General features: G+C 41.6%; 1 protein-coding gene and 1 long non-coding RNA gene across 2 annotated transcripts; one reads left to right on the top strand and one right to left on the bottom strand.

Annotated features, from left to right (window-relative positions):
* The first annotated feature begins 160 nt into the window (after positions 1-160).
* Positions 161-19,691, top strand: dhx16 (DEAH (Asp-Glu-Ala-His) box polypeptide 16). The gene is given in 22 exon segments (XM_061820490.1): positions 161-455; positions 979-1,181; positions 1,320-1,558; positions 2,409-2,589; positions 2,664-2,720; positions 3,757-4,011; positions 4,649-4,678; positions 4,681-4,884; positions 5,064-5,255; positions 6,611-6,721; positions 6,821-6,936; positions 7,860-8,070; positions 8,394-8,492; positions 9,339-9,491; positions 10,562-10,702; positions 11,341-11,503; positions 12,716-12,834; positions 14,987-15,054; positions 15,587-15,749; positions 15,946-16,107; positions 17,902-18,075; positions 19,272-19,691. Coding segments are annotated over 21 exon segments (3,165 nt in total). The 5' UTR covers positions 161-455; positions 979-983; the 3' UTR covers positions 19,401-19,691.
* Positions 15,875-19,263, bottom strand: LOC133501061 (uncharacterized). The gene is made up of 2 exons (XR_009795088.1): positions 19,002-19,263; positions 15,875-16,119 (listed from the first exon to the last, which is right to left on the bottom strand). It is a non-coding gene; the product is annotated as an uncharacterized LOC133501061 (long non-coding RNA).
* Positions 19,692-20,492: the final 801 nt, after the last annotated feature.

Here is a 20,492-nt window from a genome sequence, read left to right as displayed (position 1 = left end):
TTATTGGTGCTTTTTCACAATCTTTTTAAAATATTTGAATAAAAAAATTTTATCAACTATAATTGTTTTGATTAAAAATATATTATTTTCCGATTGCAATGACGGCTGTTGTTGTTCCGCCAATGGCCATGTAGGGGCAGTAATGCAAAACCTTAATCGTTGTCCTGCTCTCTTCTTCGGAGAGACACAGAGTCTGGCATGGGATTTGAGTCCAGAGAAGTTAGCCTCCAGAAGAACCGACTGTTTAGCTCATTATTATTACCATTTTAAAATTTTATGAATACCTATAGTGTAAAACCTATGTTTGTTCACTGGAGAACTTTAGAAATCTACCTATTCCGTCACAATTTGTAGCAGAGGTCTCCTTTGGACTAAGCTCGCGTCTCACAGTGAGCTAGCTGTTAGTCTCCGACTTTTGGACTATAACCAACGTTGTTTTGGAAATTTCAAAAGCGGCAAGTGGAGAGTTTTTTGTAATTATTTTGTGAGAGTTTTTGTGATTATTCCACCATTTGATAGTGAAGTGTCGATAACCCCGTGTTTAATTTATAGCAGCGAGACGGGGGTGATGTTGTGACAGCGAGTGGCGATCAGGACATCTCGTAAACAATAATTTCACGTGGCCCACGAAAGTTTGCCACACATTTTCCCTCACTTCTGTGAAGAATGAATCTACGTGCAAAGTCAATAAACAAGTAAAGCGCAGCTCGGTGGCTGGCTACCTGACGTTCTGGCTAATGACATGATCGTGTTTTTGGCTTCATAAACTCATTTTGAAATAGTATCACGGGAATGTGAATAACAGTGCTGCACACGGGGGAAAAAAATATGAAATTTGAATTCATTCAAACGTATTTAAGTCTTGTCAGTTGGATAGCAACAAGAAATAACACAGCCATACTACTCAATTACGCTTTTTGTCTGCATGTTTTCTCAAAACACTTTCCAAATATTTGTACTTGTGTTTTTACTGTGCAGACACCATGGCCAACTTGGAGCAGTGGGTGAACGACAAGCTCCACGATATCCTCGGGCTGAGCGATCGATACGTGGCCCAGTTCATGATCGGCACGGCCCGCAGGGCGACCAGCTCCCAGGACTTTGTGGCCCGACTCCAGCAGACTGGCACCATTGACATCGACCAGAGTGTCACTGCTTTCGCCCACGAGTTGTTTGACAAGGTGAGTGGAATAATCTTAAAAAGATAAGCTAAAACACTAATTTGTGTTATGTTCAACAGCAAAAAAAGGTTATTTGCTCAAGCAAATGTCCCCCCCCCCCAAAGAAATCCTTAATATCCCACCATGAATCCCTTGCAGATTCCTCGCAAGCAGGTCGTGGAGAAAGCCTCGCGGGTAATGGAGCGCCAGGCCATCGAGATGGACAGGAAGAATCGCACCTACACTTTGCTGGAGGACAGCGACAGCGCTGAAGACGCTATTGTTGAGAAGCAACGCGGGATAAAGAAGACCAAAGACAAGGACAGGCGGAGCAAGAGGGAGAACATCCGGCGGAAGAAGGAGAGCGAGTCATCCAGTGAGGAAGACGTTCCCGTCAGGTAACCCACAACATAGGCAAAGTAAACGGCATTGTGTTGTAGTCCAAAATACAAAAGTTTCTTTTTTTTTTTTTTTCAATCATCCTTAAAATGACGCCTAAGTGTTCTTTGATAGCTCTCAAAATGTTTTATAATTGCCTATAGATGCTATTTAGATGGTAGTAAAGCCATGTCTATATGAAATTTTATTTTTGTGGCATTCAGGTGCCACGAAATGGAGGCAAGTCACTTCTTTAGTCTGTATCAGAGGTGTTAAACTTTAAATTGTCATGGGGCATATTATAAATACAGTTTCCGTCACAGCGCTGTTATGACTGTGAAACCATCTAAATGTTAAATTGCCTTATCATATTATTATATACACACAACAAATTCATCAGAAATGAAGGATAATGTATTTTTTGTTCAAGCAAATGTAAAAAAAAAAAGGTAAACTACTTGCAATATCGCATTATTTATTACATATACAATTTTGAAATATTTCAGCTAAATTCATGGAAGTTTATGCACTTGATTTGCTTTCAAGGGACACAAAATTATGAGGTGAGCCGGATCTGGCCCCCAGGCCTTGAGTTTGACCCATGTGGTCTATAAGAAGCTCCTCAAACCATTTGCATGTAGTTCCTTGGCACCGAGAAGAGACAGAACAGATTCCAAGTACAAGATTTGTCTAATTGAAACTCCTCATCTCACTTTAACATAGTGATGCCGTAATATGATGCATAAGGTTGAGACTATACCGCCTACATCCAGTGGTCAAATCAGCTAATGAAAATAGTTGTTTTTTATGTTAATGATTGATTTATGATTTAATTCATTTTCTTCAAATGTGCATTACTTTCAACATCAGGGGTAAGTCGAGCCAAGGTGACAACGTGCCCGTCAAAAAAGAGGATGAGGAAGAAGAGGAGTGGGAGAAGGAGGAGCGGGAGCGGCTGCACGACATCGAGGAACGGGACGCCTTTGCTGAGCGTGTCAAGCTGAGGGACAAAGACAAGACACGAAACATCGCGGAGAGAACGGACAAAAAGGTTGTTATAAAGTTACCCGCTAATGACCATCTATGAATCATTAAACTTCCATTTTGTTTTCTTTTTTGCTTCAGGCTTACGAGGAGGCTCAAAAGAGGCTAAAGTTGGCTGAAGATGATCAGAGGAACATGGTGGGTTAAAAGTGACTTGTTTTTTTATTTATTTTTATTTTTTTCTCAAAATTTAAAATGGTTCCCAGGTATTTTACACATTTTACAAACAATCAGATAACACAACATTTGCCTGTTTCTAAATTTCAAATTTGGTCGGTGGGAAGGCCCGTCAGACGTTGACATTTTGTATACTAGTCAGTTTTACAAATTATGGTAAACCCGTGCTATTAGTGGGGGATAGGGAGCAAGCCCTCCTGCGATTAGCGGAAATATTTGAGAAATAGATGCCTTCCTAAAAGAACAAACATGTTTTTCTTCCTCATAGTGCAGTATAGCTGGCCACTTGATACTAACTAATACTAGCTGATCCGTTCCAAACGTCGGTTCGAGAAGCAATTTGTTCGAAAACCGAATCGATATTTCCCATTACAATTAATGGAAAAAGAATTAATGCGTTCCAAGCCTAAAAAATCAGGCTTTTTAAATATTTTTTTTTTAGCTTTTCCTGATAATAAATTGCATAGTAGGAATACGTTTGTAGTTTAAATACTTTATATAATAAAATGATTTAAGAAATATATATATATTTTTTCCTTTAAATTTAGTCATAGACTAGGCTAGGCTGGGAGTGCATTCTGTTGCGACTCGTCCCCCAGCCGTGTCAACTTTTTTTTTATTTACAAAAGTGTAGAATGACTTTTAACATCAATAATGAAAGGGGAAAAATATATATATTTTTTTTTTTATTTTTACAAAAAGTAGCATACAAAAACATTATCTCGTACCTCAAACTAAACTAACTAAAATGTGGAAAAAATACATTAAAAAAAGAGAAAAAAAAGTTCTGTTTAAGACAGGACGACATGTGTGGGAGGTTAAGTTTCCCAATTAGTGTGGCACCGGCTATCTAGGACCAGCCTACATACGCTATACAAACCTCATAAAAAAACGATGCTGCGATATCCCATAGGCACAAATGAGTCTCAATATCGTGAGAGTTCACAGTTTCTCCCCTTCAAAATACGTGACCCATCCCTGTTTCCATTATTTCCAGTTGCCTGAGCTGAGGAAGCAGTCCCGCCGCGAATACCTGAAGAAACGCGAGGAGGAGAAGCTGGAGGATCTGGAGGCGGAGATCATAGACGAGGAGTACCTGTTTGCCACTGATGATATGACGGAGCGCGAGAAGAAGGAACTGGAGTACAAGCGCACGCTACGAGATCTGGCAAAGGACTACAAAAAGGCTGGCGCCAAGGAGCAGGAAGAGAGGAAGAACAGATACTATATGCCAGAGGAGATCAGGAGAAAGGTAGACTCCCCACTGTGGGTCTCCAGTTAACACAATCACAGTTCTTTTTTTTTTTTTTAGCAAAAAACTAAACAGAAAGTTGCAATAACAAAAAAAAAAAAAGCTCCGGACACGAGCTACTCTGACATGAAATTGGATGGACATATCTCTCATAACATGATGCACATGAAAAATCTCCATCACCCGGTAAAATTTTCAAGTTGTCTGTTTCAGATCGAAGTAGCCATAATGGAAGAGTTCTTGGGCCCGTAAATGGGATAACAAAGAGAAAAAAATAGCCCCCCGCACCGATTAACGCACAACTCAACGGACATGTGTATCCTAACAGGATGCAAAATTGTTACTAGGCTGACAAATAGGTGTAAAATGTTTGCTAAATGTCTGGAACGTTTGGGATTCATTTCCATTGAAAATTACAATGGGGAGTTTTCCAAATTGTAAGTTTTCAGTGTGAATTTATGAGAATTAACTGGAAATATAAGTTTGTTTCATGGACAGTTTCCAACTATGAAAATTCCCAACATTTTGCAACTGTACTTGTGTGGAACAGAAGTGACAAATGTTTACTCAGTTAGCAGAAAGTGACAGAATATGAAAATAGCTCATGTGACTCACTGCCTCGGGTCTGTCCATCCAGGAGGTGCCCCAGAAAGATCTGGAGCTGGAGGAGAGGCGCCCATGGAGCTGGGCGGCGAGCAGGGCCGTTGGGAGGAGGAGCGCCTCAAGACGGCCTCCCTCAGCTTTGGCGCCAAGAAGGAGCGCGAGCAGGGCGTGCGGCGCCAACAGGAGAAGTACCAGCTCATCCTGGAGGAGGACGAGATGATCGACTTTGTCACCACTGCCATCACCATGAAGGGGACGCTGACGGAGAAGGTGAAAAGAGTTTGCTTACAGTGTATTTCGGGGACCATGTTTCAGACCCACCCATCATGGGTGATCAACCATGTTATTTTACTCTTCCCGCACACTTTTCCACCTTAAATTGATTAAAACATACTTGTGTGTTTCCCATTTTTCAAGCCATTTGAATCAAATGTAACGAATTCCTCCAGGAGAATGAGACTCCAGCGTTGTCCCAGTCAGAGCTGAAGAAGCAGTCCATGCAGGAGGTCCGCCGCAGCCTCCCCATTTTCCCTTACCGAGAGGACCTGCTCGCCGCCATCCACGAGCACCAAGTGCTGGTCATCGAGGGGGAGACGGGCTCAGGGAAGACCACGCAGATACCACAGTACCTCCTGGAGGATGTAAGTGTTGTATTATTAGGTATCCATACACTGATAGCTTGATTTATGAGTGCTCAAACCTTTGAGTTGTCCCTTAGTCGACTCTCTCCCCGTGTTGCAAGCTAAGATATAAATTAATGGTGGGCCTCATCTATGCTACTGAGAGAGTAAAGTGAAAAAAAAATGGAACCATTAAGTTACAGTAATTCACTGGCATGTGGACAAGGAGAGCCAATTGCAGGGTTCCCACGTGCCCAGGAAAACCTGGAAAATGATTTACCAATTTTTTTACCAAAGTCATGGAAAACACATGGAAAATGACAAAAAAGTAAAATGTCCTAGAAAAGCTCGAGTTGTCATGGAAAATAATTTTTCCTCCCTCTGCTTCTCTCTCTGCCTTGTGGGTGAACACAAACGGATTAAACATTTTATACATCTATGTTTTCACCTGCCTTTAATGGGCAACGTTGTGCTGTAGCGCTTCTCTTCATCTCTGCTTCTCGCCGGCACAGCGCCCCATGTGACGCTACCAACCAATCAAATTGCATCTTCGCTTAGAGCAGTTCTGCTGCCCAGTGTTTCCATGTGACTTTGTCGCTAGATTTACCGACTTTTCAGAGCCAAGTAAGCATTTATTGTCTCCAAAGAAGCACCAAAACCTGCAACTTTCAGTTCAAGTGTTGGTGGATTGCTGTATATCGAGAGTGAGGTTTTTCTCCCTCTCTCTGTCTCTGCGTCTGAGTGACAGAGGAGCAGCGGAGAGGTGTAGTAGGCGTGTCGTCATGCACAAAGTAAACTGTACTGTAAACTAAGCAAACTGATTAACTGAAGGAAATTGTTTTGGTCATTTATTGAACAGATGAAAATATTTTGTGGAGAAAATACAAGAGGGAGAGGAGTAAACATTGAAGCACTCTGGTTAAATCAGGGGTGTCAAACTAATTTTTGTCGCGGGCCACATTGGAGTTACCATTTATGATTTTCACAAGAATCATGGAAGTTGACGCAGATGATTTGGCTTCGCAGGCCGCATAAAATCATGTGGTGGGCCGGATCTGGCCCCCGGGCCTTGAGTTTTACACCTGTGGGTTAAATGTACAAAATCTAAGATACTATTGTAGAAAACACTTTTCCAAAGCCTGGTGTGGGGTTACTAGTGTATGTTGTGGTAACTTGACTCGCACCGTAGCAGCTGAAAATGTCCTGGAAAATAATTTCAAGAAAAGAGTGCGAACCCAGAATTGGCTAAAAATCTCATCTGGCACAGAGGGTGTCTACTCTTAAGTTTGTTTTCTGTACATAGCTTTGACAAGTTAAGAAATAATACAAAAGTATTATCAAGAAGCATGTTTTAATCCTTCTGTGACGTTTCTCAGGGTTTTACCAAAGGAGGGATGAAGATCGGATGCACGCAGCCTCGCAGAGTGGCTGCCATGTCGGTGGCTGCTCGGGTGGCGCAGGAAATGAGCGTTAAGCTTGGTAACGAGGTAAAACAAGGAAACGTAACCCATTTCAAATTTGGTGATATTTGTCCTCACTTTTTTTGTTTTTTTGGGGGGGCGGGGGGGTTTATTTTCCTGCTCCAGGTGGGCTACAGTATCCGGTTTGAGGACTGCACGTCTGAGAGAACGGTGATCAAATATATGACGGACGGTATGCTGCTGCGAGAGTTTCTCACCGAGCCCGACCTCGCCAGTTACAGGTAACGTTTTCATAGAGGTGCGTTTTTAATTATAAGTTGAACTTCCGTGCCGCCGAATTAAACATATTTATACGAATATTTTCAAGCAAACATAAATTCATCTCGTGAAAATCCGCTAGCTCAAGCTAACACAATGCGAAACACTACAGACGGGCTAACGAGAATTACTCATGACGTTACAAGCTTTCTAAACCTTTAACCAACTGCGACTTTTAACACACATGGAACCGCAACACAAACAAATAAAGCATACAACAGTGCCCTAAGGGAATATATTCTCTTTGTTTAGTGGGAATATTGAAAAACATCCATCCGTTTTGTTTGCCGCTTTATCGTCACGAGGGTCGCGGGGAGTGCTGGAGCCTATCCCAGCTGTCAACGGGCAGGAGGCGGGTTCACCCTGAACTGGTTGTCAACCAATCGCAGGGGACATTGAGACAAACAGCTGCACTCACAATCACACCTTGGGGCAATGTAGAGTGTCCAATTAATGTTGCATGTTTTTGGGATGTGGGAGGAAACCGCAGTGCCCACCCGGAGAAAACCCCACGCATGCACGGCCAGAACATCAAACTCCACACAGGTGGGGCCGGGATCCAACCCAGGTCCTCAGAACTGTGAGGCCAACGCTTTACCAGCTGATCCACCGTGCCACCATTGTGGGAATATTGAAAACAAAAAGATAAAAAAACATTTTGACTGACTTGGAACTGTTTATATGTCCAAAATGTTTGAGAATAGTGTTAAAAATCTCTTATACAGCAGTTGGCGCAAATGATAAACCACAATCTTCTGGGGCTTCACTGTAGTTACTTCATATTCCACTAAAAATGTTGTGTGCAGTATATTTTTTCTATCCTGTCAAGTCCACATGATATAATCTCAAAGGATTTCTATCCTGCCTCTCGTCTTCCCTCTTTCAGTGTGATCATCATCGACGAGGCACACGAGCGAACCCTCCATACGGACATCCTGTTTGGCCTGATCAAAGACATTGCGAGGTTCCGACCCGACCTGAAGGTGCTGGTGGCCAGCGCCACCCTGGACACGGAGCGCTTCTCCACATTCTTCGACGACGCGCCCGTCTTCAGGATCCCCGGCAGGAGATTCCCTGTAGACATCTTCTACACCAAAGTTAGTGCGGATTCTACAATGGAGAGGAATCTCATGTGTTTGTAGTTTTATTAGGGTAAAAAAAATATTTTATGTAAAATAGTCGGCATGTACATATATAGTTGGGGCTTTTGGGAGCCTGCCCACCCATCAAGTGTGGAGGGGTACTACAGTGGAATCTTGACATAGCGTTCCAGCTTGTGAGTTTTGTAGCGCTCTCGCTTGGTTAATTAGGAAAATATCAGTAGGCGAGGGTTTTCGAAATGTGCTAATTTACACGATGTACATTAACGCCATTTCAAAAAGGCATAATAGGTGTCCTTTTAATCTGAATCTCCATCTAGGCTCCAGAGGCAGACTACATGGAAGCGTGTGTGGTGTCAGTGCTACAGATCCACGTCACACAACCTCCTGGAGACATTCTCGTCTTCCTCACCGGACAGGTATCCTGTAAAAACTGGGCTTAGAAAGAGAGCAAGAGTGGTATGTGTGTCTGTGTATGCATGGGTGCATGCATGTGTGTGTGTTTGGATATACATACATATAGATAATACATATATAGGAGTCTACATACACTGTGTAAAAACAAAGCAAAGGTGTGTCAGGACGCATGGGTCAGGATTACTGTCAGAAGCTTTTGGAACTCTACCCAGAACATTTGACCCAAGTTATGCAGTTCAAAGGAAGTGCTACTCAAGACTAAGGAAATGTATGTAGATTTTTTACCTTGACGATGATAATATAAAATTCTCTAAGAACTTCTCTATTTCATTATTGTTGCATTTAACAGAATTAAATAATTTGGGTGATCCTGACTGACGTGAAATAGGAGAGGTTTGGTCTGATTTGAATTCAGTTTTTTCAGCTGTTTTTGCACAGTGTATCTAAACCTCTTGCTTCAACTGTATGAACAGAACATACAACAATACTCAGACATATTCTCTGGTTTTTCTAATATTCGGGAATTAGTTTGTGCAGTTCAGTTTATTTTCAGCGGAAAAAAAGAGCCCGGATTTATTTACACAAGTAAATTTGAAGGTGAATTGAGAAGACATCAATACTTCACTTTCAATCATTCATTTGATGGTGTGCCTGGTAAAAAATTTCAAATGTAAAATGGGTTCCTTGGCGATGTAAAGGTTGGTAAAAACATCCTTAAAGCAGATGAAATGGTTCCACAAAGAAATTGCTTAATAAGTAGAAATATCTTCAGACAAAAAAGAACCATATTGTGCCTTGATTGGACCAATTTTATCTTTTTTGAGTAAATGTGCTCTTCGTTCATGCAGGAAGATATTGAAACGTGTTGTGAGCAGCTCCAAGACCGATGCCGACGACTTGGCTCCAAGATTGCAGAACTTCTCGTCCTGCCCATCTATGCTAACCTGCCCTCAGACATGCAGGCCAAGATCTTCAGCCCCACTCCGCCCGGCGCACGCAAGGTGAGACCAAGCACATACATTTATGTAAAAGTTCTCTTAAGAATGTGAAAAATATCAGTTGAACTCAAACTTTTGCGTAACCTTTGCAGTGTGTAGTTCACCAACAGAGGAAAAGAAACATAAAGAGCAGCATTGGAATGATGCGATATAAATACCGAAATTCCCGGCCTACCGAGCGCACCTGGTTATAAGCCTCACCCAGTACATTTGTAAAGGAAATACCATTTGGTACATACATAATTCCTGTTACTTTTTTTCTTGTGATGTTATATTTTAGTTTCTAGAGATGATTAATTTGATGTTTTCATTTGCTGGAACTTAAAATAATCAAAATTATAAATGTATATTGAAATATTTCTCTCTGTGTGTGCAGTGAATCTCGATAAGTAAATACTATAGAATTCCCGGCTTACAGCGCGCACCTGGTTACAAGCCTCACCCAGTACATTTGTAAAGGAAATACCATTTGGTACATACATGCACCTCTGGTGTGTAAAAGCGGCAAGTGCCCACATTGAAACATAAGATATTTACAAAGAAAGACAGTACACAGAGAGTTTAACGCTAGCGCCGCTGTGCTAATGCTAATGCTAGTGCCGCGCAAGCAGGGCTGGTTAAAAAAAACATGCTGGTAAAAATCACTAAGACAGGGCAGTAACACGCTAGTGCAGCGCTAACAGGGCCGGACCGGTAAAAGTCACTCCCTCGGCACATATATTCCACCAGTCTCACTCTTACCTTTTCCGCTTGAGTGCCCCAATGTGGCCGTTAGGAAAAAAAATGCACAAATTATCTGCATCATTGCATAAACCGCAGGGTTGAAAGCGTGTGGAACAAAGTTGCGGCTTTTAGGCCGGAAAGTACGGTAAATTATTATATGGCAATCGTGCACATTGGTCAACCACAGATATGCAAGGTGTGTACTGTGATATTGCATATTTTTGTATAGTATTGTATGTGTAATTCCCTGGATATATGTGGAATAGATGGGGTAATTCCACACTAAAGCCTCAGATACCAAATGCAGCGCCTACCACTTTGACACTGAGCATTTTCTGCATCTTTTGCAGGTTGTGGTGGCGACCAACATAGCTGAAACCTCGCTGACCATTGACGGCATCATCTATGTCATCGACCCCGGCTTCTGCAAGCAGAAGAATTACATCGCCCGTACTGGGATGGAGTCGCTCATCGTGATGCCGTGCTCTCGGGTGACTGCACATTGTAACATTAAGATACAGTGATATATATATATATATATATATATATATATTTTTTTTTAAAGGAGAAGTCCAGTTGTTTGGATTAACAATGTAGCCGATAGATCATGTCATATGTACTGTAGCTTGAAAATTGGAGGTTAATCCTCTATGATTTAATGGTGTTCTGAGAAGATTTTTTATCAGCAATTACGAATTTTCATGGGCGCCGCCATTTTGGCAAGTCACATGACCAACGTGCGCGGATGTGACGTATTACATGCACAAAGAAAGAAATCATCGCTGGTTTTTAGTGTCTTCACATGTGGTACCACCACGATCGGACACAGTAAAATACCTTACTATATCGTGAAATTTTGCCATAATTTGCATTCTTTTTGTTTTGTTTTTTTACATACACTTTGTTTTTATCTCTATATTTTACAATATTGTGCTATTTTTCTTTCTGAAAAATATGACTTTTTGGGTAGGGCTAGAACCTAGTAGGATTTCAGTCGACAATTTTATTTATTTGAGTAAGTTGCGTCTGAATTTAGTCACAGAATAAATTGAATTTGTAAGTCACGCTACCAATGTATTTAGCATTTAGTTTTTGCTTATACCATGGTGTGTAAATGTAACTGTTGCAGGCGTCGGCCAATCAGAGAGCGGGCCGTGCCGGCAGAGTGGCCGCCGGGAAATGCTTCAGGCTCTACACGGCGTGGGCCTTCAAGCACGAGATGGAGGAGATGACTGTGCCCGAGATTCAGAGGACCAACCTGGGAAATGTAGTTTTGTTGCTCAAGAGCTTAGGTGGGTGTGAACAGCTGCGTACACGGTGATGACACCACCACACGCACATCATCTGGTACACACAAGATTATAGTGAACTTGCTATTGTTGGGGTTTAGGGACCAAGACCTGATTTGAAGAATAAAAATGACGAAATTTTAGGTGACAATCGACAGACGCTTGCATGCCACCTACACAGAAACACACTTACATAAACATTTATAATTGCCTATACAATGAACCACCAATATTCATGGGAAGTGAAGACCACAGAGAGTGGGATGGCTCAACTCAGACCTAGTAACTTGGCATCAGGATTCCCCAATATCGTGACAATTCATTAGTTTTGTCAAAATGAAGCTCTTCAACTCCGACATAGTTCCTTGGCACCAAGATGCCACAAGATGGCAGCAAAGCAATACTTTGGTTGGTGTAGCCTGAGCACCAAAACCGTGAATAGGGGAGACTAGGTTACCCAAACAATATCCATGAACAAATGCCTAACTGCAAATATGCCAAGATTCTCTGTATTAATAATTTAAACACTATATATAAACCATCATCCTAGAACTCATTACCCTTGAAATAAATGCAATTAGTCAATAAGACGGGCGGCACGGTGGCTCAGCTGGTAAAGTGTTGGGCTCACAGTTCTGAGGACCCGGATTTCAATTCTGGCTCCGCCTGTATGGAGTTTGCATGTTCTCCCTGTGCCTGCGTGGGTTTTCTCCGAGCACTCCGGTTTCCTCCCACAATCCAGAATCGTGCAACATGAATTGGACACTCTAAATTGCCCTTAGGTGTGATTGTGAGTGTGGCTGTTTGTCTCTATTTGCCCTGGGATTGGCTGGCAAACAGTTGAGAGTGTACCCCGCTTTCTGCCCGTTGACAGCTGGGATAGGCTCCAGCACTCCCTGCGACCGTCGTGAGGATAAGCGGCAAAGAAAATGGATGGATGACAGTATTATCTTTTTAAAAGTGGAATTTTTGATAAAACCGATTAGACTGTGCCATAATCAGCCCGTCCGACTCATGTTCCAGATCCAGTAAACATGATAATTGTGCCTGCACTGACACTAAGTCGTTATCCTGCTCTAAATCTGAACATTCCACGGAAAGATTGGCTCAATTGTGACAGCGTTGCTTCACACTGCAGCTCATGGGATATTTTTGTAGGACTGAAAGACAGCGCTGAAAGCTAATCTGTCTCTCTCTCGGTCTATTGATCTCTAGGGATCAACGACCTCCTCCACTTTGACTTCATGGACCCGCCACCACATGAGACGCTATTGATGGCTCTAGAGCAGCTTTATGCCCTTGGAGCACTGAACCATCTGGGGGAGCTTACCACGGTATTCCACATACTAGATACTGGATATAGATACAATTCCATACACCCCAGGTTATAGACCTGTATCTGTAATGTAGAAAGACCAAATACTTTTACCAGTGCTACATACCTAAAGGCATTTAAAATACACAAAACTATCAAAACATACTTTTTAAAATATTAACTGTCTGTCTGTTCTCATTGATAATTAATGGGAGACTGTCATTAAATAAATGCTTTGATTCATGCACGGTTCTCCGAATATGAGGAAAAATGTTTGTCACTCCCAGTTGACATTTACTGTAAAACTGACACATCAAACAGAACATGTGACAAATATTGTTCGAACACCAAAATGTTTAACCAAACCATATTTTGTCAAAGGAAAGTGCTCGCTTAATCCTAAAATTTAACAGCCTGAGAAGTCCCAATGAAAATGATTTCTTTACATTTGGATAAGCGGCAGATACTTTATAGATCAGTGAAGTTGTGGAAGAGGTGGGAGCTGGTAGTGTGAGGTTAAATGTGTTGGTGTGTTTACGGCATGGGCAACATGCAAATAAAATGCCAAATGCCATAGTGGAACTAAAAAAAATTAGCTTTGATGTTCCGGTCATGAACCTTGAAACAACAGCTCCTTTAACGCACACGGAGGAGCGACAAATACAGAGGACACAACAATACACAAAGGAACAAATTCTTTCCGCCGATTATGTATGGAATGTCTAATTTCTAACGCAAATTATCTTATCTAGACAAAAATACATGTTCAACTGTTCCATAAAATGCATATCCTGTCCGATGTTTTTACCAAAAAATATAAGTGTTTATGAATTTAAGTCAGCGAACTTTGACCTAGTTTCTCTTACCTGCAAAACAACTCATTTCGTGGGCCGACATCTGACGTTACAAATTCTGGGATGGCCTGTTTTGGAACGCCGATAAGCTGGGAGTCATTTTTGTATTCACACTGAAGAAAAACCCATTCGTTTTGAGAATTCCTCAGTGATTGTAAGCTAAAACCAATCCGTAAAAATTATTTATTAGTATTTTTATTTTATTATTATTATTATTACAACTGGACCAAACAAATATGAGTGTTCATCTGAGATGACACAGTGTGGCGACTCCTAACGGGACAAGCAGAAAGAAAGATCCATGTTGTTGTCGCAACGTCCTACGTCACGCCCCTGATCGGCTTTCTTCGCCATGTTTCCCTCCTTTTCCGGTGGATGCAGCCATGTGCGATCATTTGTTGCAGATAATGGAAAAATAAAAAAGTTTCCTTCATAACAGATTTAAGATTTGTATTCAGCATAAAAACTGCATTATATTGGCAAAAAGGTGCGTTAAGGTCCTTCCATTCCCTTTAATGGAGCTAACTGAAAGACATTCTCGAGATCTTGCTGTTAATTAGACTGCATTTCTTCCACTAGTTCTCAGTGCTGCCTGGCATGTTGTGCCACGTTGTGGTTTTACACTGAAGGCACGCTAATATTAAATTAAGACTTGCCTGTATTCTGTAAAAACCCATAAAGCTGTCGCTTAACCCATTTACAATTTTTTGCCTTAATGAGATAAAAGTCTCCTAATAGGCCACAATCGAGGAAATAACACTTCTTTTTCATTTAATGCCTAAAACAAAGGGCAAAAAAGATGTACCCTTTCACGGGCAGCGTCCCAAAAATGGGACGGGTATGTTATCAGTTCTGTGAAGTGGTACATACTAGAGATATGTTTATTAATTAATTCTTATTCTAGAACGACTCTTGCGCATTAATAATTAGCATTATGAAGACAAACTTGGTTGCATACTGACCTTTTTGTCTTTCTTCTCTTGGAAAACGCTCCACGTGTACTTGAGGCGGCCATGTTGGGTCAGGAAGGAAAGGGAAATAACTCCGTGCTAACTTTGACCAATGAGTTATCCTCTCCTGATACCAAATTATGGCTTCAAATTAAAACACTTAAATATTTTGATATAATGAAGGGTATAATGCGTGAAAATCATGATGTCCCAAAAATGGGACGCTGCCCACGAATGGGAATTATAGATCTGTGATATAGCGAATGATTACTCATTATTCAGCAGGGGTTTGCTGCACTTGCAAAAAGATGAATATTGACATTACTCTAAATTCACTATTGCTCACTGTCCTATTTGTGAACTTTAGCTGGGTCGAAGAATGGCTGAATTGCCTGTGGACCCCATGCTGAGCAAGATGATCCTGGCCTCGGAGCAGTGAGTCCCCTCTTATCCAAACCTTTAAATATGTGTGTGTATATGTATGTATGTCTGCATGCATGCGTGTATGTGTATGTGTGTATATATATAAAATGGATGGAGATATATATATATATATATATATATATCAATTTTCATAGCCGCTTATCCTCACAAGGGTCACACGAGTGCCGGAGCCTATTCCAGCTGTCAATGGGGAGGTGGCGGGGCACACTGAACTGGTTGCCAGCCAATCGCAGGGCACAGAGAGACAAACAGCTGCACTCACAATCACACCCAGGGTCAATTTAGAGTGTCCGATTAATGTTGCATGTTTTTGGGACGTGGGAGCAAACCGGAGTGCCCGGAGAAAACCCACCCTGGCACCGGGAGGGCATGCTAACTCCACACAGGCGGGGCCGGGAACGAACCTGTGTCCTCAGAATGTGAGGCCAAGTTGCTGCACCGTACCGTTCGTCTGTCTGTCTCTCTCTCTCTCTCTCTCTCTCTCAACATAAAAACAGTGACATGTCTCCCTCCACCCTTCCAGGTACAAGTGTTCAGAGGAGGTTCTTTCCATCGCCGCCATGCTGTCTGTCAACAACTCCATCTTCTACCGACCCAAGGACAAGGCGGTGCACGCTGATAATGCCAGAATGAACTTTGTGGTACCCGGCGGAGACCACCTGGTGCTTCTAAACGTCTACACCCAGGTACAGATGCACAACACAAATGTTTTAGCTGGGAAGATGAGATCACACTTCTTGACCAATCCATGCAGAAATCCTGCTCATTCCAAAGGGTTTGCATACTTTTTTGCAACTAACTGTTAAAGATAAATATTTGGACTTTTTTAATGGGCATTTTTTTTGTGAAAATGTTTGACACTCTTGGCCCTGTCCGCCTTAGTGGGTGGAGAGCGGCTACTCGACGCAGTGGTGCTACGAGAACTTCATCCAGTTCCGGTCCATGAGGCGAGCGCGGGACGTGCGAGACCAGCTGGAGGGGTTGATGGAGCGCATTGAGGTGGAGATGGTCAGCTCGCAGGGAGACGCCATGCCCATCCGTAAGGTCGGTGCTGACCTTACATAACGATTATAATATAAAATTAATATAGACCTTAATCATTATCCATTACTGCTGCTCATTTTGTGGAAAGACTTTTTAATTGCTTGACCAAATCGTGAATGAATCTACGATGTAGAGAGACCATATAAAGAACATTTATGTATAGATTTACACACATACACACACACACACTTTAAACATTTGAAAACACATTTGAAATTATTGCAACACAATCTTCAAGTTATGCTTAAGACCTGTTCTTACTCTCTCCCTGTCAAGAAATGTTGTATCGTATAACAAAAAGACTGACTGATGCAGTTCTCCAAATAAGAGACAAAGCATTCTTGTTTCAAGCTATTTATTAATCATTTCCAGTTGAAGTGCCCTGTAAAATTGACGTATAGTACAGAAGGCAATTAAATTTCTATTTAAACATCAGAATGTTCAACCAAGCCAGATAATTTCATCTAACAATAGCTGCTATCTTAATGCTAAGCTAATACTATATATAGAGAGAAAAATGAGAGACACTTGGCATAGAGACCCATATTTAATGCTGAAGTCAATGTTTTCTCTGATAAGAAATTGGACCGATAACCCGCTTCAGCTTGTCTTGGACAACTGGATCTACACATGGATCTGGTGAGGAAGTTGAGATTAACACAGAGGAGTTTGAAAGCGTAGAAAAGTATGGACGTGTACAAATACTTCGTTGCTGGATCTGTTCTTAATCAAGAATAAATCCCACATAGTGATGGAGCCACTCAGATTTTTTTCAATATACAGTAAATACAGATATTTAAATAAAGGATCCTGTTTTTACACAAACTTGCATTCATTAACTATGATTGGGGAAAAAAAAAAAAGAGCGAGTTGGCTCCTCCATACACTGAAGCGTTAAACTTCGGTGAACCTCTCCGTAACAGACTTTTTTTTTTTTTTTTTTTTAAATATGCATTGTTCTCAAATGAGTCCAATGCGTGTTTAAAAAAAGAAAATAAACCACTGCGATGGGCTTCAGCGCCCGTACACGCGTGGCCACACGAACTTCGGCAAACCTCTGTCTCGGGCATTGTGAATATTTTCCTCCGGTTCGATTTCCCCCACAATGTCGAGCAGCTCTTTTTGACCGGCAATATGGCGCCGTGAACATGGTGACGTCACGTGCACGAGCTCTTATATAGGCTACCAGAAATGTTTTCATATTTTGATAAGCAGCACATACGTTGTTTAGGGAAGCTGTTGACTTGATGGTGGGTGTGTTTTGTTCATATGCACAGATTCTCTTAGGTGGTTCTGTGATGAGGTGCTCCCTCCACTTAGGAAAATACAATCCTCGCTTTTTTCTTAACACTATGTGCTATTCTTCGCCGCTAGCCTCCCTGGTTGTCATGTGAACAAAAGCCATACTCCCTTTTGCTTCACTTTGGAAAGGCTGGGGTGTAGCTGTTAATTGTCAGGGTATTTTGATAAATGCACATCAAACATTAAGATACCTAGGAACAGTTTTAAACTGAAAATAAAGCATATAATGTCACTTTTAAAATCTCAGTAGTTTTGCTTTACTGCATCGAACATTCCCAGAACACGTCCGAGTTGACACGGTTGCAGGAGTCAGCATGTCATCTGCTTTTGCGGAAAGGACAAATGATTATGCTAGTGGTTTGCTTATAGTTTTTGACCCAATCTGCCATGTATCTCGAAAAACGCTCAAGGGTTGGGTAATTTGTAAGTTGAGGTGCCACCGTATTTAAATGTTTGGCATGAAAGTTAACGTTTTGCTTGGGTTCCTTCCAGGCGGTGACGGCGGGCTACTTTTACCACACGGCGCGGCTGAGTAAAGGTGGCTACAGGACAGTTAAGCATCAGCAGACAGTCTACATCCACCCAAGCAGCTCGCTGTTTGAGGAACAGCCCCGATGGCTCATCTACCACGAGCTGGTCATGACCACCAAAGAGTTCATGAGACAGGTCTATACCATCTTTAAACTGTCGCTAACCCCAAATTCCCCAAGTTGAAGGGTTGCTTTGGATGCAACACTTGCCTTTGAAGGTGACTGAAAAAATATTGACCAATTGAATCAAAAAATATACAAACAGAATGAAAAATCCATCCATTTTCTTAGCCGCTTATCCTCATCAGGGTCGCGGGAGTGCTGGAGCCTATCCCAGCTCTCAACGGGCAGGAAACGGGGTACACCCTGAACTGGTTGCCAATCGCAGGGCAAATAGAGACAAACAGATGCACTCACAATCATACCTTGGGGCAATTTAGAGTGTCCAAGTAATGTTGCATGTTTTTGGGATGTGGGAGGAAACTGGAGTGCCCAGAGAAAACCCACTAAGGCACAGGGAGAACATGCAAACTCCACACAGGCAGGTCTGGGATCAAACCCGGGACCTCAGAACTGGGAGGCCAATGCTTCCCAGCCATCTGCTCAGAATAAAGCAATACAACAAATTTACAGTCAAAATAAATCAAAATCCTAAAAATTGAAGAGAACACTACATATTAGTGAGAAAGCTAGTGCTGTTTTAAAAGAAAATTGAAGAATATTAAAAAATAGAAACAATACTAGAATGAAATACAAAAAAAAAAATTTACCCCAAAATAACATGTTATACAAATACACAAATAGCACGGGGGTATAAATAAAAACTGAGAAAATAAAAGGAAAAAACACTGGATATTCAGAATATATTTGACAAAGAAATTACAAAAAAAAATAGTAATTTATGACAACAATGTAAATGTTTAAACAGTTCTGCGAAAAAGAAGATATGCAGACAGACTACGGTGTTTAAACAATATTAGGAAAAAAGATGTGAATTATTCCAAAGATTATCTTCAAAAAAATATTTATGAGTCAAAAACAGACAATAAATACAGTACTCACTGAAGCCCAAGTCTCACCACATTTCATGATGTCTCACATGACGATGCTTTAAGCTTAAAAGTAAAATGATTTCAAGACACACTTCCCTGTTGATGTATTGGGAAAAAAAAACACCCACGCCTCAGGTGAACAAAGAAGCACTTTTTCTCCTACCATCCACCGTGACGCCATTGTTAAAAAAAAAAAAAAAATCCCATCACACTGACGAGGCACAAATGGAGCAAGCGTTGACGCAATTACGGAGATAATTGCCTTCGGCTTTGCTTCCAGGTGGTGGAGATCGAGAGTGGCTGGCTTCTGGAAGTCGCGCCTCACTACTACAAGAGCAAGGAAGTGGAGGACAGCAGCAGCAAGAAGATGCCACGAAAGCAGGGCAAGGCCAAGGAAGAGCTGGGCTGAAAGCCATGACCCAAGTACACTGGCAGCCTCTATTTATGCATTGCACTCAAAAAAAAATGATTACAAATGGAACGTGGACACGCTCAGGGAGCCTGAACACAATCAGGATTCAAAGAGATCCCAGAGAAAAGTGGGTCAAAAGCTCCTGACCGGTTTAATTATAAACCTGTTCACTTCCAGTGATATTGTACTACTCACTGGGCTCATTAGTGACGCTTGGGCACACATACTTGAATTGTTACAATGATGTCCCGATTGCTGAGAAGCAATAAATTTTTACTACTGTTTGTATTTTCTTTGCGCATTCCAGTACTTCCCTGTTTCCGTATTTGTTATCAGACCCAAACAAATCCACCAAGGTTTCAATTGAGTATTACTCCGCTCATCTGTTCCATCACTTTTCCAGGCCAAGTTTCAAAATATTATGATGATACAGTGAACCCTGTTATATGTTGCAGACCTACCAGCAATATATGTAAACCTGTGATATAGAAAACCATATTAAAGAGTAGTATAAACCGTAATTCCCGGCCTACAGAGTGCACCTGGTTACAAGCCTCACCGACTACAGTTGTTAAGGAAATACCATTTGGTACATAGATACGCTCCAGCTGTGTAAAAGCTGGAAGTGCCCACATTGAAACCCGCGTTGAAACACGAGATATTTACAAAGAAAGACGGTACACAGAGAGAGTTTAACGCTAGCGCTAATGCTACAGCCGCTCTAACGCTAGCGCTAACAGGGCCGGTTAAAATAAAACTTACCGTTAAATATCACTGAGACACGCCGGTAACACAGCAGCAAGACGCTAGCACGGCGCTAACAGGGCCAGTAAATGTCACTTCCTCGGCACGTATATTCCTTGCGGCCGTTAGAAGAAAATGCACAAATTAGCCGCATCACTGCATAAACCGCAGGGTTGAAAGCCTGTGGAAAAAAAGTCATGGCTTGTAAGACTGAAATTATGGTAGGTTCACAAGACCCACACACTATTAACACACTGACACATCGTAAAATATACTTTTAAAGATATTCCTTACCACCTGTGTTTCCTTTTACTGTCAAGAAATGGAAGACTATCAGATAACATC

The sequence above is a fragment of the Syngnathoides biaculeatus genome, chromosome 5, assembly GCF_019802595.1.
Source record: "Syngnathoides biaculeatus isolate LvHL_M chromosome 5, ASM1980259v1, whole genome shotgun sequence".
Classification (NCBI taxonomy): Eukaryota; Metazoa; Chordata; class Actinopteri; order Syngnathiformes; family Syngnathidae; genus Syngnathoides; species Syngnathoides biaculeatus.
The sequence above is the reverse complement of the archived record's forward strand: the minus strand, read 5'-3'. Positions and strand labels throughout refer to the sequence as shown.